Here is a 16,995-nt window from a genome sequence, read left to right on the forward strand (position 1 = left end):
GGGTGTAGAAATGGGGGGTTATTTATCTCTGCTTCTCCGCGCCGAGGGCAGGGCTAGCCCACTGTTGGTGTTCCCTGAGAGCACGTTGCACACACGCATTTCGTAAATGAACTTCCTCCGGTTTTCCTTCGTGTGGTGGCTGTCTGTCCTGTTCTTTACCTGACTGGGGCTCTGAACGGGATCCTCTGGGGGTTTCCAGGCCGGAAGCTGCTGCCCTTAAATCTGTTTACATTTCTACCCAGGGACTCTCAATGTTTTAAATCCTCTCTCTGTATTTCTCTAGCCTCCATATCAGCAGTATCTTGGGAAGTGGTCTGTCTTGGGTGGAAGATCTTTACAGACAAGTACAATTTGATGTGAAATGTCCTTTGGGACGATAACCAGCTAAGAGAAGATGCAAATTTGACAATCAGAGTGCTTCAGATCTGCTTCCTCCTTGCCTCTCTGGGAGGAATTTTGAACAGTGCAGCAGGAGGTTAGAAATCAAGGGTTCCGTCTCATTTTGCCACTGAGCCTGTGTGCACTCACAAACAATTACAAAACATTTTCTTCTGCTCTTTTTTTTTTTTTTTTTAAAAGCAGCCCAACCTCTCTGAAGAAGCCCACCAGGGAATATAAGTGGGTCTCTTTTCCACGTCCACAGCCTAACAGGCTGACGGCCAGGTTGCTCTTTGCAACAAAGATACCTTTCAGAAGAATGAGGTTGCTGGCCCACCCTCTGGAGGGCTGCAGATGCCCTTTTCGTTTTTAATGGAGAGCTTCTAATTGGCTAAACGTTGGTACTTCCTTAGAGCAGATAATGATGTAAGTTGCAGACCACAGGCAGGAGAAAAAAACAACACAACAAATTGACTGGGGCACATAGCTGCTGGCACACACTGGGCAGTCCTTAAAAATGAAGTTGTGGGAACCTGTTTAATGACATGGAAAACTATTTGCAGTGGTCATGTGAAAAGATCGGGTTACAAAACCGCATGGAGCACTCGCATTTAAAAAAAAAGAGCAGGTGTGTATGTGCATATGAAGAAAGCCTAGAAATACACAAGCCAGCGAATTTACCTCTGGATAATGGGGTGATGGTGCTTTTGTTTCCTTTCTGCCTGCCTGTATTTTCAAATTCATTTTCCAAAATGAATCAGAGTTGCAATTTGACAGAGGGACCAAAACAGAGGTTACTTACTAATAACAAAACCATCCCCCACTGCTACAGCAGCATCTCTTGGATTCTAAGAATGTCAGCTCAGCTTTCCAGGTTCCCAGAATGCTCTCAAATTTTCCATTGATCTGTCCAGGCGTAAGCAACGATCTGGGAAAGCACGTATGGCAGTGCCTCCGAGAAGGTGAGTCGAGAGGAGCGGGTGGGGGTGGGTGGAAGGTCCTCAGGGCTAAGCAGAGCAGTGATAACAGTCTTGGGGACCTGCAAGACCTGACCTTGTGTGGGTCAGTGTCTCCAGTCAAGGAAGAAGTGGTCCAGCGGGGAAAGTACCACCCAAGCCTTTGCAGGACTGTGTGGGAAACCCAGCTTTGGCCAAGCGCTTTCCTCCCAGGGGAGATTTTGTGAGCAGGTTTCCTGCTATCCTGATAGACACAAGAAGGAGGGCCTGGAGCCAGTGTAGGACAGTCGCTGTCGGGAACCAAGGGTAAGTTCCCATCTGACGATGTCAGAATGACTTGTCTCTGTCTTACGAGATTAAGGAGCTGCTGTGTTGTCTGAACAACCTCAGATATGAAGCAACTTGGGCAAACACTCCCCACCCCACCACCATCCCTCATCCCCATCTTTGATAATGATCGAGGTGACAAGCTGTTATGGGGCCCAAGGTTGACAGCACACAGAAAAAGTGGCTTGAGCCAAAAGGCAGGAGTTAATAGAGATGAACCCATCAAGGGCTGTTGAATGAATGTCATTTTAACTTATTTCTAAAGAGGGAAGTGGGACTCTGAGCCTACATCCCACACACCGCTCCCAGCCACCTCCAGCATCTTCCCGAAGCGCTGGCTTTCCCACTCGCCTCGCAGGTGCAGAAAGGTGCCGAGTGCCTCAGCCCGGGCTTCCTCACTGCTCACCTCTTCCTTACCCTTTCACACCACCTGCCAAGCCGCCCTGCGCCCCATGAGACAGAGCCAGCTCCAGGCTTTCGTTCTCCCGCGTTCCTCCTCACCATCCGTCTAGTTGCACAAAGCCCTCAAAAGTGGTATTTCACAGCCTCTGGTTCTGAGCTGGGTGGTCAGTGCATTCCCCAGCACATGGTCTTTTTATTTATTTTTAGAAGAATGTTATCTTTAGTCCTTGCAACAAATCTGTGTTGTAGGTGGAGTTTGCAGGGGGGGGAATTGAGGCTTAGAAGAAGACCAGTGATTTGTATAGGGCCAACCAGCCCAGAGGTGGCAGGGCAGAGACCCTGGCTGCTGTGTCTGGCTTACTTCTCAGTCACCCTACCCGCCCGGCTGCTCTTCCCGTTGGTACTATTTGTTAAGCACCTTTTATGAGCCGGGCATGGTCCTAGGCATTTCCCGTAAGTTCTCTCTAAACTTCTCATTCATTGGCTCATTCAATAAGTAGAGAATTTCCCCCATGCTCTGTACGCCAGCAGCTTGTCAAGGCGAGGGGGAGCGTCTCTTCTCTGAGCACTCCATGGGATTCCTGCACAGACTCACTGACAGAACACTGAAGGCAGCAGAAGGCCAAGGAGGTCTCCTGGCGCGTGGACCTCGTGCTATACAACAACACACAACAGGAACCTGCTGCTCGTCCAGTCCTGTGGGCACCTCTGCGCCATAGATTTCATTCTCCCTGGTTTTCAGTGAAGATGTGTTTGAGGGGTCAGCAGTGATCTCAAGGGCGGGGACCTGGGATGTGATGGTGACGCCACAGAACATGCTGCTTGAGATGTGAACCCCAGCTACCGCTGGCTAAGAGAGTGAGTCAACGACCTAACGATGGTACTGAAAGACAACAGTGACAAAGAACTATTAAACGTAAGGCGAAATTCACCAAGATCACTTAAAGTTTTTCGAGGGGAAACAGGCATTGCTTCTAAGCCCTTTGTCAGTGTGTTCAGCTTCTGTCTCCTGAGCAACGGTTTCAGTGGCTGGACGTCGCCAGAGTCCTTGGGCAATCCTTCACTGTCCTCCTCCCATGGTTGCTGCCCGAATTCCTTCTGACAGACGGGAGGGGCTTCGCGCCAGGCAGTGTGCTCAGCGAGAGTCATGGGTGTCATGAACCAGTCTTGTTGAATCATCATTATGCTGCTTTTCCTACTCGGAGTTGACGCAGAGGCAGATGGGCTGGAGACGTGTCCCCGGGGCAGGGTGGCTGCAGCCCGAAGCCTGGGTCCGCTGGTGGGGGCAGGCAGATCGGCTGGATGCTGGGCAAGGCAGGAATGGGGGGAGGCAGGGGACAGAGGGGAGAGACCTGGGAGGAAAACACAGCCGTGCTTTCCATTGAAAGGAGGCTCCCTCTGTGGATCGACTCCCCAGCTGGCTCCAAACGAAGGGTGGGGAAGCCGCTGCCCTGACTTTGATGGAGGAGTGACTCCACTTGGTTTCCCAGGACCTTCTGCTGAGCCTCTCCTTGGGGGACCTGCCACCCGCCCCTTTCTGCTCTGTATTTTCTTCTCCCTCCCTTAGCATCTCCCGGGATGCTAAGCTGTGAGACGATCAAGCATAAAGGTTTACAATTGAAAGGGCTGATGTGAATGGACAAATGCTTAAGGGTAGCGGGGAGATGGAGAGGGAACCTGCCGGCCATTTCCATCCTTGCGTTTCCCCTTAGAGCAACAGCTGCCGTTTAATTTGCTTCGGAAGTGTTGGATGGTTGTGGCCGCAGCGGGTATTTTTGGCAAATTCTCCCCGGACAGCGAGTGAAATTCTGCCTTTTGGGGGACTGAGGACTGATTTAGGGAGCAAACTTAGAGAAGTTATAGCTCCACTGTTTGCTTCACTTGCCCTTGAAGGAGTATCTGACTTTCTGGAAGCTTCACCAGTGTCCCCTCCTCAACAAGAAATGGGCAGCCTTTCTCTCCTCCCCCGGCCCCAGCACGCTGGATGAAGAGGGAGACCCAGAGGCATCAGAGTGAGGTGAAGAGAAGGAGGAAAAGTGAAATAAAAGACTCTACTCTCTTTTTAGGCAGGGATGAGGGTGAGGTGGGGGGGAGCTGGGACTTGTATGAGAGAACAGTTTTATATGCATATATTTTTTAAGTCAGGTAAATTTGCATACAGAGAAACGCATAGGTGCAGAAATCGGCAAAGGAATACAAGTTTGTAACCAACATCCCAGTCAAGACGTAGTATATTTTCATCTCTCCAAGAATTTCCTTTGTGTTTGCTACCAGCCAGTCATCACCCCCACAGGCAACCATGCTTCTGAGTTCTCTCACCATGTTTTGCCTTTTCTAGAATTTTCTACCTTTTTGTGTCTGGCTTCTTTAGCTCCACAGAATGTCTTTGACGCTCATCCACATAGTTGCATGCGTGAGTAACTCATTCTGGTTTATTTCTGAGTCATATTTAATTGTATGGACTCACCATAATGAAAAAATTCATTCTCCTTTTGATTCTGATGGGCATTTGGGTATTTCCATTTTTTGGCTATTATGAATAAAGCTGCTATGAACATTTTAATGTAAGTCTTCTTGTGGACATACGTTCTCATTTCTTTTGGATAAATATCTAGAAGTGGAATTGCTGGTAGGTGTATATTCAACTTTAAAAGAAACTGCTGAACAGTTTTCCAAGGTGATTACATCATTATACACTCCTAACAGCAGTGTGTGACGTTTCCGTTGCTCCACATTCCTGCCAGTGTTTGGTGTTGTCTGTCTTTTTGACTTTAGCCACCCTCACGGGTGTAACGTAAAGCATATTTCCTCATGGTTTTAATTTGCATTTCCCTGATGACGAGTGATGTTGAGCACCTTTCTGTTTGCTTATTGGCCATTTGTATATCTTTCCTGAGGTGTCTGATCAAGGATTTTGCCCAGAGGGTGAAGGTTTGATTTGGCCTGGATTACCTCTTTTAATTCCTGACAGCGAGTTGTCTGTATTCAAATAGAACTTGGCAAGTGACCAGAAAACTGAGGAATCTGCCTGAGATGCCAGAAGTGGCAAGGAAGGAGGCTAAACCTACGATGGAACATGTTTGAAAGGTCGTGATTAGAGATGAGCAGAGCTACTTTCTGACTATCGGCAGTTTTTGAAAAAATTAGGTTAACAAGGGAGACGCTACCTCTCAACATCCGTCTCCCTTACGGCGCTTGGCTTTCAAACCTGGCTCTGACAGTTTACACTGTGCCACTTAACGGCAAAACATGGGCTGTTGGTGAGCCTCAGGTTTCTAACCTGTAAACTGGGGATAACCATGCCTTGCAGGCCTGCGGGGAGGATCATAGCATGTAAGACACTTGCAAGTGCTCAGAATGTGAAGTTCTGGACTTCCCTGGTGGTCCAGTGGTTAAGACTCCGTGCTTCCACTGCAGGGACGCGAGTTCGATCCCTGGTCAGGGAACTAGGATCCCACTTGCCGCATGGCAGAAAAGGAAAAAAAAAAAAAAAGTGAAGTTCTTCTACAAATATCAAATCATCCAGTGGGAGTAGCCCCTAACTGACACCTTGTTCTTTAATATTCCTTGAGATGCCTCAAAGTCCTGTTGAAGCAGACCATGTTTTCTCCCCTCCACTTGAACAACGATCCGTCACTCATCTGGGATGTGGAGAGTGGACCGTTTAGTGGAATATACATCGATGCTCATGAGCTGGAACCTCATGCAAGCAAACCTCCTGTTATTAGGCAAAGGCTTTGGGGGTTGGGGCGAGGACTCAGAATAGTTGTCCCTGTTCAAATCCTGACCAGAGAGTGCCTTTCTTTCCTCAGGAAGAGTCATACTTCCTTTCTCTCTGCCCAGATTTCAACGTGCCAGGTCTGAGTTAGAAAAGAATTGTCCAATGATTTTCTTCAATAATTTTTTCCTCCCAAGATAATTAGCTGCTTCCACAAGTCCAATTCTGGCTTACGAATGAATTTTTATTTAGTTGAATTGACACAACTGGGACCAAGAAGTAAACTTCCATGCTTTTTAACTAATACGTTTGTGAAGGAAGCAAACCCTCCTCACTTTTGTTTAAATCAAGACAGCTTTAGATGAGAAAAAGAATCAGGACTCTGTTCATTCTTTTCTCATTTTAATTATCTCAGAATTTTAAAAAGGTCAAGGAGAGGAGTCTGATAATAAATAGGGCGAGGCTGGCATGCAGGCTACTAATGTGAAGAGAGTAACTTTACTGGAACTTTTCTTTTTGGGAAAATCTCTTCAAAAGGCTCCTAGATTAAAGCTCCGATATCCCTTTTTGTGTGTTGAATTCTGAATTCTGAAGCTTGCTGGTTGGAAGGAAGCACAGATAATTTTTTTTTAAATCCCAGGAACTCAGAGACTCAAAGGTTTTAAAGTCCTGCACCCATGGAGAATTGCTGACTAAAAGGGGAGGCAGCAGAACTGGGTCCCTAGGTGTGGAGACCATTGTCATCAAGAGTAAGAAAATGAAGTGGCTCTGTATGTAGGTCAACGACCCCCTCTCTACTGTAAGGTAAAAAAATTAAGGATGACCTAAAATCTACTATGTATAAAAAGGTTCTGGAGAAAGTAGCTCTTTCCTGTCAAAGTGATAATGTTTATACTACTTGAAGCCAGACCTCCTCGGAGTCTAACTTTAGGGGGACTCTTCAGAGCTGAAAAGCCGTAGTCTAAACCTCAGGCCCTCTCTGACATCTGTTAACTTTTATCCTTCAAGGTAGTTGGCTATGTTATTGTAGAGGTGTTCAAGGGGACCCGCCAGCATCTTCCATCAAATCATTGATATTCTAAGTCAGCTGTTGCATAGTTCTGCCTGAACTTCTGGTGTGTTCATCGCATATCTTAAACTTTCCCCCAATAGCGTGGATTTAACGAAGTCAAGACTGTCAAATGAAATCACCAGGGAGAAAGAGTCATGTAGAGAGACATAAGGAGACAGAAGAGAAAATGAGAAGAAAAAGAACAAAGAGGAAGAGAAAGACAAAAGAAAAGAGATTTTAAAAGCCCCATGTTAATATAAAGACATTTTAAAAGTCTTTCTTTATTAAACAATGTACTAGATCTGAATGATTTCTGAAAAACCAGCTGAAACCAGGAAATGAGTTTCTATCACACAGTGTGTAAGCCGAGTAGCTTGAACGGTCTGCATGTGCCTCGGCTCCGAATGTAAGCTTGTTGGTTTGTCTTAAGGGCTGTTGTCAGGATTCACAATATTTTGTGTTCTGAGTAGGTGATACATCCTCATTTCTTAGTAAAGAGCAATATTTTTCTAATACTGTAAGGTGGAAGTTTGGAGCCCAAGGTATGAAGAAAACTTGGTTTTTAAAACTCCTTCTATTTTAAAATTATTTTAGATTTACAGAAGAGTTGCAAAGATAGTGCAGAGTTCCCAAATGCTCTTCATCCAGCTCCCTCTAAAGTTCACATCTTATATTATTATGGTACCTTTGCCCACATTAAGAAATTAACATCAGTCCAAAACTATTAACTGACTTTGTTTGACTTTCACCACTTTTCCCACTAATGTTCACGTTCTGTTCCAGGATCCAATCCAGGATACCATGCTGCATTTAGAGAAGTTAATTTTGAACAACAGAAAAGTAAATATAGACATGCATTCTTGGGGGGTGGGGTGGGAAGCATGGTGTGTTCCTAGACATGCAATATCATCAAATGGGTTATATTTTCCATAGGAATATGTTATAATTGGGAGTATGTTCTTGACTAGAGATATTAGTGGGAATAAATGATAGATGACCAACAAATATGGAGATAAAAGAAACCACAAACCCCATATTCATTAAAAACAGTGAAATGTTTTTTCAATTCTTGTAAGATAGACACAATGATTATACAAGAGGCCTCAGGAATTGCAGTCAGCACCTACGTAATTCTTAACTATATGCAAGGTGCTCTTCTAAACATTTTTCCTACATTAGCTAATTTAATTCTCATAATAACCACCCTACATAGTAGGCTCAAATATTACAGTGAGACACAGAAAAATGAAATAACTTACCCAAGCTTGCACAGCTAGTAAGTGTTGGGATTGGGATTCAACCCAGACCTCAGATGTAGCAAACTATGTACTTGTAACATAAAATTGTAGGGTATAAAAATATGATGAAAACTGAGTGCAATCAATGTAAAACTGCCTAATAATTTTGCCCGTTTTCTTAGTATATAGAAAGACATTTGTTTTGATTTGATTGGCTTATGTCCTTGAATAGAGCTGGTGCCTCTTTCTCTCCTAGAAAATTTCCAGTAGAGATTTACCAGCTCACACTCTCAACTTCCGTGCACATAGTGGATTCTACATATGCTTGGCTCAGTGTCTAGCACCTGCTGTAAATTACCTTCCTTTCCTTTGAAACCAAAAGCGTCTTGCGGGAATAGACTGTGTATAACACAGCGCAGCCCCAGCACCTTGTAGAGTTCAACAACTTGCGACTGAATGCTTGTAGGGAAGGAATCATTATTGGATGAACTTAGAGCTGTGCTTTTCAAAAATAGATGGGGTTTCTATAATTTTGTCACCAGATGGCAACTTTGTACACCAGCAAATCATCTACCAAATGACTCAAGGATAGAAATTGTAAGTTAAAATGAGGTAGAAGTTAATCTTTATTTAGTATCCATGCAGAATAGCTATCTACTTAGAGCTTCAAAAAAATCATGGAGAAATATATTCATAAGCATTTCTACTTTGAATCTTATATCTACATATCTTATCTCTCACAACTATGCCTTATGTGAATCTGAAATTTACAAAATGAACAAAGTTAAAATAAAGAAAATGTTATTCATACCCAGATGATAGAATTGATAGAAACATTAAAATAGTTATTAGAACTGTATTCCATATATCTGAGAAGCTAGAGGAAAGATTGAACATGTTAAGTAAAGACATGAAAGATATTTTAAAAAGACCTAAGATTGGGCTTCTAAAGTTGAAAATTATAATGTCTGAGACGAAAAATACACTGGATGGGATTAACGGCAGATCAGGGATTTCAGAACAAAATGTAAATCAATTACATAAGAAAAAAATGCAAAAAAACAGAGCATTAGTGAACTGTGGAACAACTTCAAGTGGTGTAACATATATGCAATTGGAGTCCCTGAGGCAGAGGAGGGGATCATATAGAAAATATGTGAAGGGATAATTGCCAACAATTTTCCAAATTTGATGAAAAGTATAAACCCACAGATCCAAGAAATCAGTAAATCTCAAGGACAAGAAACATGAAGAAAACTACATCAAAGCACATCATGATCAAATTGCTTAAAACCAGTGAAACGGAGAAGATATTAAAGCCAGAAAAAAAGGACACTATATACAAAAGAACAAAGATCAGATAGATAGAAGATTTAAAGATTAAAAGTTCAAGTTAGGGCTTCCCTGGTGGCGCAGTGGTTAAGAATCTGCCTGCCGATGCAGGGGACACGGGTTCGAGCCCTGGTCTGGGAATATCCCACATGCCGTGGAACAACTAAGCCCGTGAGCCACAACTACTGAGCCTGCGCGTCTGGAGCCTGTGCTCTGCAACGGGACAGGCTGTGACAGTGAGAGGCCTGTGCACCGCGATGAAGAGTGGCCCCCGCTCGCCGCAACTGGAGAAAGCCCTCGCACAGAAACGAAGACCCAACACAGCTAAAAATAAAAATAAATAAATAAATAAATTTATTTAAAAAAAAGAAATAAATAAAAATTCAAGTTAGATGACAGTGGAGCCACGAGTGTAAAACACTGAAAGAAGAAAAGAACCTGTCAACCTAGAATTCTCTACCCAACAAAAGTACCTTTCAAACACTCAGATGAAATAAAGACTTTTTCAAACATACAAACCCCAAAAGGATTCATCCCCAGCAGACCTTCACTATAAGAAATATTAAAGAAAGTCCTCCAAGCAGAAGGAAGATGATCCCAGATGGAATCTTCAGTCTATACAAAGGAATGAAGGGAACTGGAAATAGGAACTACATGGGTAAACATAAAAACTTTTTTTCTTATTATTTCAATATATTTAAAAGATAATTGACTTTGAACAAAAATAATAACAATGCATTGTGGGACTTATATACAGAAGTAAAATCTATGATACCAATAGTGCAAAGGTCAGGAGGAGAGAGATGGAAGTATAGTGTCATATGGTTTTTATATTATACATGAAGTAGTATAATACAACTTGAGGGTAGACTGTGGTAAAGATGTATACTATAAACCCTAAAGCAACTACTAAAATAACAGAACCAAAAGTTATATATAATAAGTCAAAAAGGGAGATAAAGTGGAATCATGAAAAATACTCAGTATAGAAGAAAGTAGAAAAAGAAGAAAAGGGAACAAAGAATGGATGAGATGAATAGAAAGAAATAACAGGATTTGAACATAATCATATCAAAATCCCATTAAATGTAAATGATCTAAACACCCAACTAAAAGGCAAATACTACCAGATTGGATTAAAAAAGATTCAATTATAACCTGCCTACAAGAAATCCACTTTAAAAATAAAGACACAAACTGAGCATGGCCTTCAATCAACAGTCAGCAAGGAACTGAGACCTTCAGTTCAACAGTCCCAAAGAACTGAATTCTGCCTATAACTATATGAATTTTATAGCAGATTCTTCCCCAGTTGACCCTTCAGGTGAGACCCTAGCCCTTGTTGACACCTTGATGGCAGTCATATGAGAGACTCTGCAGTAGAGGACCCAGTGAAGCCACACCCAAACTCTACCCACAGAAACCATGAGACAATAAATGGGTGTTGTAGTAAGTCTCTAAGTTTGTGGTAATTTGTTACATAGCAACAGATAACTAATGCAAATGGAAAAGGGTATACTATGCTAACACTAATCAAAGGAAATCTATATTAATGTCAGACTGGATATTTTAAAGCAGACAAAGGAGACTTCAGAGCAAAGAATATTACCAGAGATAAAGAATATCTTTTAATAATGATGTCAGTTCTTCAAGAGGCAATAAAAATGCTAAACATCTATGTAACTAATAATAGAGCTTCAAAATATTTGAAACAAAACTGATAGAACTGCAAAGAGAAATAGACAAATCCATGATTATAGTCAAGGATTTCAACACTCCTCTTTCAATAACCTGTAAAACTAGTAGGCAGAAAATCAGTAAGGATATAGGAGTTTTATACAACATTATTAAGCAACTTGACTTAATTGACATTTATACAACACACCACCCAACAACTGCAGAATATGCATTCTTTTCTGGTGCACATGGAAATTTTACCAAGATAGAATATATTTTGGATCATAAAACTAGACTCAATAAATTTCAAAGGAGTAAAGTGATACAAAGTAAGTTCTCTCACTATAATGGAATTAAATTAGAAATAAATAATAGAAAGATATCTGGAAAATACCCAAATACTTGGAAACTAAATAACATGTTTTTATACAACCTATGTTTCAAAGAAAAAAAAATCAAAAGGAAAAAATTTAAAGGGAAATTAGAAAATATTTAAAACTGATTGAAAGTGAAATTTTAACATATTAAAACTTGTGGGATTCAGCTAAAGTAGTACATAGAGGGTACATGTATAACACTGAAAGCCTATATTAGAAAATAAAAATCATCAAAGACATCAGCTTCCATCTTAAGAAATAGAAGAACAAGAACAAATAAAACTCAATGTAAGTAAAGAAAGGAGGACAATAAAGATCCTATCAAGAATGAATGAAAAAATAAAACAGTAAAACAAGAAAGAAAATCAGTAAAACCCAAAACAACACTGAACAGGGAAGAAAGAATAAAAGTCACAAATTCCAGTATCATGAATGAGAGTGATGATTCTACAGATTCTGCAGCTATTAAATGGATAATAGGGAACAACTTTATGACAATAAATTTAACAATTGAAAGAGATAAATGTCTTGAAAGATACAAGCTATCAAAGCTCACTCAAAAAGAGAGAAATATCCTGAATAGCACTATAGCCATTAAAGAAATTGAATTCATAGCCAAAAACCTTCTCATAAAGAAAACTCCAGGCCAAGATAGCTTCACGGATGAATTCTACCAAACATTTAAGGAAGAAATAATAACAATTTTGCACAAGCTTTTCCAGAAAATAGACAAGAAGGGGACACTTCTCAACTATTTTTGAGGCCAGCATTACTCAGATATCAAAACCAGACAAAAACATTACAAGAAAAAACTACAGATCAATACCTTTCATGAACATAGATGCAGATTGAAAAAACTTCAACAAATCAAACCTAGCAATTTATAAACTGTGGTCTGAAGAATGCAAGGTTGGTTTAACATTTGAAAATCAATCAGTGTAAATAATTATATTAACAGACTAAAAAATACACCATATGATCAACTCAATATATGCAGAGAAAATTCAATATCCATTCATAGTAGAAACTCTCAGCAGAGTAGGGATAGAAAGGCACTCTTTCAATCCGAAAAATGTCATCTACATCTAATATCATACTTAACGGTGAAAGATTTAATTCCTCTAAGATTACAAATAAGGAAAGTTGTCTGCTCTCGTTACTTCTATTCAACATTGCACTGGGGGTTTTATCTAGTGCAATAAAGCAAGAAAAAGTACTACAAGGCATCCAGATTGGAAAAGAAGTAAAACTCTCTTTATTTGCAGATGACATGATTGTCTACATAGAAATCTTATGGAATCTATGATAGGCTACTAGAACAGTTAGTAAGCTTAGCAAGGTTGCAGGTTTCAAATTAACATACAAAACTAACTTCTTATCAATTTATATAGTAGCTACCACAACAGAGATTTGAATAAAGATATCACTTTCAGGGCTTCCCTGGTGGTGCAGTGGTTGAGAGTCCAGTGGTTGAGAGTCCATTTAAAAAAAAATGTTAAAAAAAAATCACTTTCAAAAGCATCAAAAATATGAAATACTTAGGGATATATCTGACAAAATAGGTTTAAGCCCTGCACACTAAAAACTATAAAACAAAGCTGAAAGAAACTAAAGATCTAAATTATTGGAGAGATTTACCAGGTTCATGGGTTGAAAGATTCAATATTTTTAAGTCAAGTCTCCCCAAACTGATCTATAGATTCACATTAACCTCAGTCAAAACCCAGCAGCTTTTTTTGTAGAAATTGACAAACTGATTTTAAAATTTATGTGGAAATGCGAAGAGGCTAGAACAGCCAAATCAACTTCGAAAATGAAGAATGATGCTGGAGAACTTATACTACCTGACTTGAAGATTTCTTACAGAGTTACAATATTCAATACAATGTGGTACTGGGGTCAAAAAGGACCAATAGAGCAATGTAATGGAGTAGAGACACAGAACCACAGCTCTGCCGTGGAGCCCCAGCGACTTGCACGTATCCACACAGGCCATGCAAACAAAAGTTTGAACCACTGCTGACCTATGTGATCCTCCAGAATGAAAGTCTTGTAAGGAGTTGCTACAAGACCATCGTCCACTCACCTCCCTACGGCTCCTGGGAGGCCGTCCTGAGACGTTTCTCATCACCTCCTGGGTTCTGATGAGGTTTGGGACTTCCTGCCTTGCCCCCCTCAGAGTAGAGCTGCAGACTGTAAAACTGCTCACCTGAGGTCTAGATTTGGGTGTTCTGTATCAGGGTCTCCTGCAACTCACATTGCCATTGTCTGGCCCCTTTCGTTTGGGTGTTGTCCTTTGTGGTGTGTGGGACAGGGACCGTGCAGAATTGGTACTTCTGGCTATTACTCTTTTCACTGTTTATGTAAGCGTTAAAAGTCCGAATCTACAAGTGGCTCTGTGGATCTTTACCAGTTGAATCGGTCAGGCCTTGCCCTGTGTGTGTACTTGACAAGAGAGCCAGAAATAAACCCATACATATGTAGTCAGTTGATTTTCAACAGAAGTGCAAAGGCAAATCCATGGAGAAAGGAAAGGCTTTTTGACAGATGGATATCCACATGCAGAGAAAAAGAAGCTTCAATCCATACCTCACACCATATTCAGATATTAACTCAAAATGGGCCACAGACTTAAATGTAACATATAAAATTATTTTAAAAATTTTAGAGGAAAACATAGGAGGAAATGTTTGTGGCCATGGTTGGGCAAAGATTTTTTTTTTTTAAAGATAAAATAACCCAACACAATCCCTAAAAGAAAAAAAATGATCAGCTGGATGCCACCAAAAGCAAGAACTTCTGTTCTCCAAAAGACACTTTTTTTTTTTTTTTTTTTTTGCGGTACACGGGCCTCTCACTGTTGTGGCCTCTCCCGTTGTGCAGCACAGGCTCCGGACACGCAGGCTCAGCGGCCATGGCTCACGGGCCCAGTCGCTCCACGGCATGTGGGATCTTCCCGGACCAGGGCACGAACCCATATCCCCAGAATCGGCAGGCGGACTCTCAACAACTGCGCCACCAGGGAAGCCCCAAAAGACACTTTTAAGGAAAGAAAATATAACCCAGAAACTGGGAGATAATATTTATAAATCGCATGCCTGACAAGGGACTTGTATCCAGAATATATAAAGAAATCTCAAAATTTAAGAAGAAAACAAACAACCCAATATTTTCAAAGGGCACAAGATTTGAACAGGCACTTCACCAAAGAAGATAAATGGATGGCAAATAAGTACATGAGAAGATGCCCAACATCACTTGTCATCAGGGGGATGCAAATCAAAACTACAATGGAATATTCCTAAGTACCTAAAGAATGTCTACAGCTAAAGAGTGACCATACCAAGTATTGGAGAGGATGGGAAGCATCTAGAACATTCATATATTGCTGGTGGGAATGTAAAATGGTAGATCCAATTTGGAAGGTCATTTCCTAAAAGATTATCTTTTAGTCATATCATGTGACACAGCTCTGCCTAGGTATTTATCCAGGAGAAACGAAAGCAGATACCCAGAAAAAGGCTGGTACACAAATGTTCATAGCGACTTTATTTGTAACAGCCCCAAGCCTGAAACAGTCAAGTGTCTTTCAACATATGAGTGGATAGATACATTGTGTTATCCTCTACCCTGGAATATCACTCAGCAATGAAGAGGAGTGAATTATGGATACACACAACAGTATGACAGCTCTCAAAGTATTGGGATTGACATGTACACACTGTTCTATTTAAAATAGATAACCAACAAGGACCTACTGCATAGCACAGGGAACTCTGCTCAATATTCTGTAATAACCTAAATGGGAAAAGAATTTGAAGAAAGAATAGATACATGTATATGTTGAACTGAATCACTTTGCTGTACCCCTGAAAGTAACACAACGCAGTTAATCGACTACGCTCCAATATAAAATGAAAATAAAAAATATAATATATGCTTCAAAGCAAATCTTAAAGTAATATTGCTGCATGAAAGAAGCCAGACAAAAGAGACTACATTCCATTCACATAAAATTCTAGTAAATTCAGACTAAACTATAGTGACCAAAAGCAGATCAGTGGGAAACTGGAGGAGCAGGAGGGAGAGATTACAATGGGGCAAGGGAACCTTTTGCTGGTGATGGCTGGGTTCACTATCTTGATTATAGGGATGGTTTCATGAGTGCATGCCTGTGTCCAAATTTATCAGATTGTATACTTTAAGCATGCGCAGTTTACTAGATGCAATTACAACGCAGTAAAGCTGCTTTTGAAAAATATATTGTTTTCAGTCACTTTCCTTCAAGACTCCTGGTCGTCCACGTGCCTTTCTGAGTCCCTGCTCCACGTGACATTGGTAGGCGGTGCCCCTCCGCCTTGGTCCCTGAGAGCCCAGTAGTCCTGCCTGCCTGCGCTTGACATGGTGATTTTATTTAATCGTCATCACAGAGACAGAGGCCAAGAAATTTTAATCCCAAGAACAGGGACTAAAAGAAATGTCAAGATGACACAACGCAAGCTGGGACCCCGGAACAGAAATCCTATGCAATGACGCGGTGGGCCCCCGCCGTCTCTCCCAGGACCTACTGGACCCCGAGGGGACAGACCCTCCGCAAGGACAGCCGCGAGGCTGGACCCGGCACCATCAGAACTTCCAGAACCCCGGCACCTGGGAGGGGGTGGGCCCCGAAAATGCGGGCGCAGCTCGGCTGGCTTGTGGGACGCCGAAGCCCCGCCCGAGGAGCTAACCATTTATGTCACACTGTGACAATTATTCTGCATAAAATTATCATTAAAAACCCTAATTTTTCAGCCTCCAACCCCGCCAGTGGCCTTTTAGCATTCTCCAGCGCCGGCGTCTGCGGGCCGGTGATCACCGGCTCATTACCTCCGTGTGGCGCCTGCCCCCCCCGCGCTCGCAATCAAGCGCTAATTAAGCCGGCGCGGGGCCCGGGCTGGGGCCGAGGCCCGGGCGGGGGGCCCGGTGGCCTCCAAGGGGCTCTGACGGACGTGGCCGAGAGCTCCCGGGTCTGGGTCCCGGTCCGGGCGGGGTCAGGCGGCGGGCGGGGCCGAGGCCGAGGGTCTGGGGGCGGGGCCTGCGGGGGTGGACTTGGGGGCGGGGCCTGGAGCGGTGACGCAGGCCTGGTCCGGGGTCTGAGTGGGGTCGGGGCGCTGAGGGCGTCCGGGGGCAGGGTCAGGGGTCGGGGGTCGAGGGTCGGGTGGGTGGCCGGGGCCACCCGGCTCCTTACCCCAGCGAGGCGGCCGTGCGGCAGAGGTGCAGGGGCGCCAGGCCGTCGGCGCTGAGCAGGTCGGGGTCGGCGCGATGCTGCAGCAGCAGCTGGGCGCAGGCCGTGTGGCCCCCCAGGCAGGCCTCGTGCAGGGCGCCGCGGCCGCCGGGGCTGGCGTCGGGGTCCGCGCCGCGGCTGAGCAGGTGGCGCACGCAGGCCGTGTGGCCCCGGGCCGCGGCGATGCACAGGGGCGTGGTGAGCTCGCGCTTGTACTCCAGCGTCCAGAGGCCTGGGGGTGGAGGGGAGGTGGGGAGAGGTCAGGTGAGTCGG

General features: G+C 43.0%; 1 protein-coding gene across 1 annotated transcript in view; it reads right to left on the reverse strand.

Annotated features, from left to right (window-relative positions):
- ASB18 (ankyrin repeat and SOCS box containing 18) overlaps positions 1 to 16,995 on the reverse strand; it is a 63,079-nt gene that overhangs the window by 20,097 nt on the left and 25,987 nt on the right. The window contains exon 3 of the mRNA XM_004262559.4: positions 16,687 to 16,954. Coding sequence (XP_004262607.1) covers positions 16,687 to 16,954 — 268 coding nt within the window. The remainder of the gene's footprint in view (positions 1 to 16,686; positions 16,955 to 16,995) is intronic.

This window comes from Orcinus orca, chromosome 7 (genome assembly GCF_937001465.1).
Source record: "Orcinus orca chromosome 7, mOrcOrc1.1, whole genome shotgun sequence".
NCBI lineage: Eukaryota > Metazoa > Chordata > Mammalia > Artiodactyla > Delphinidae > Orcinus > Orcinus orca.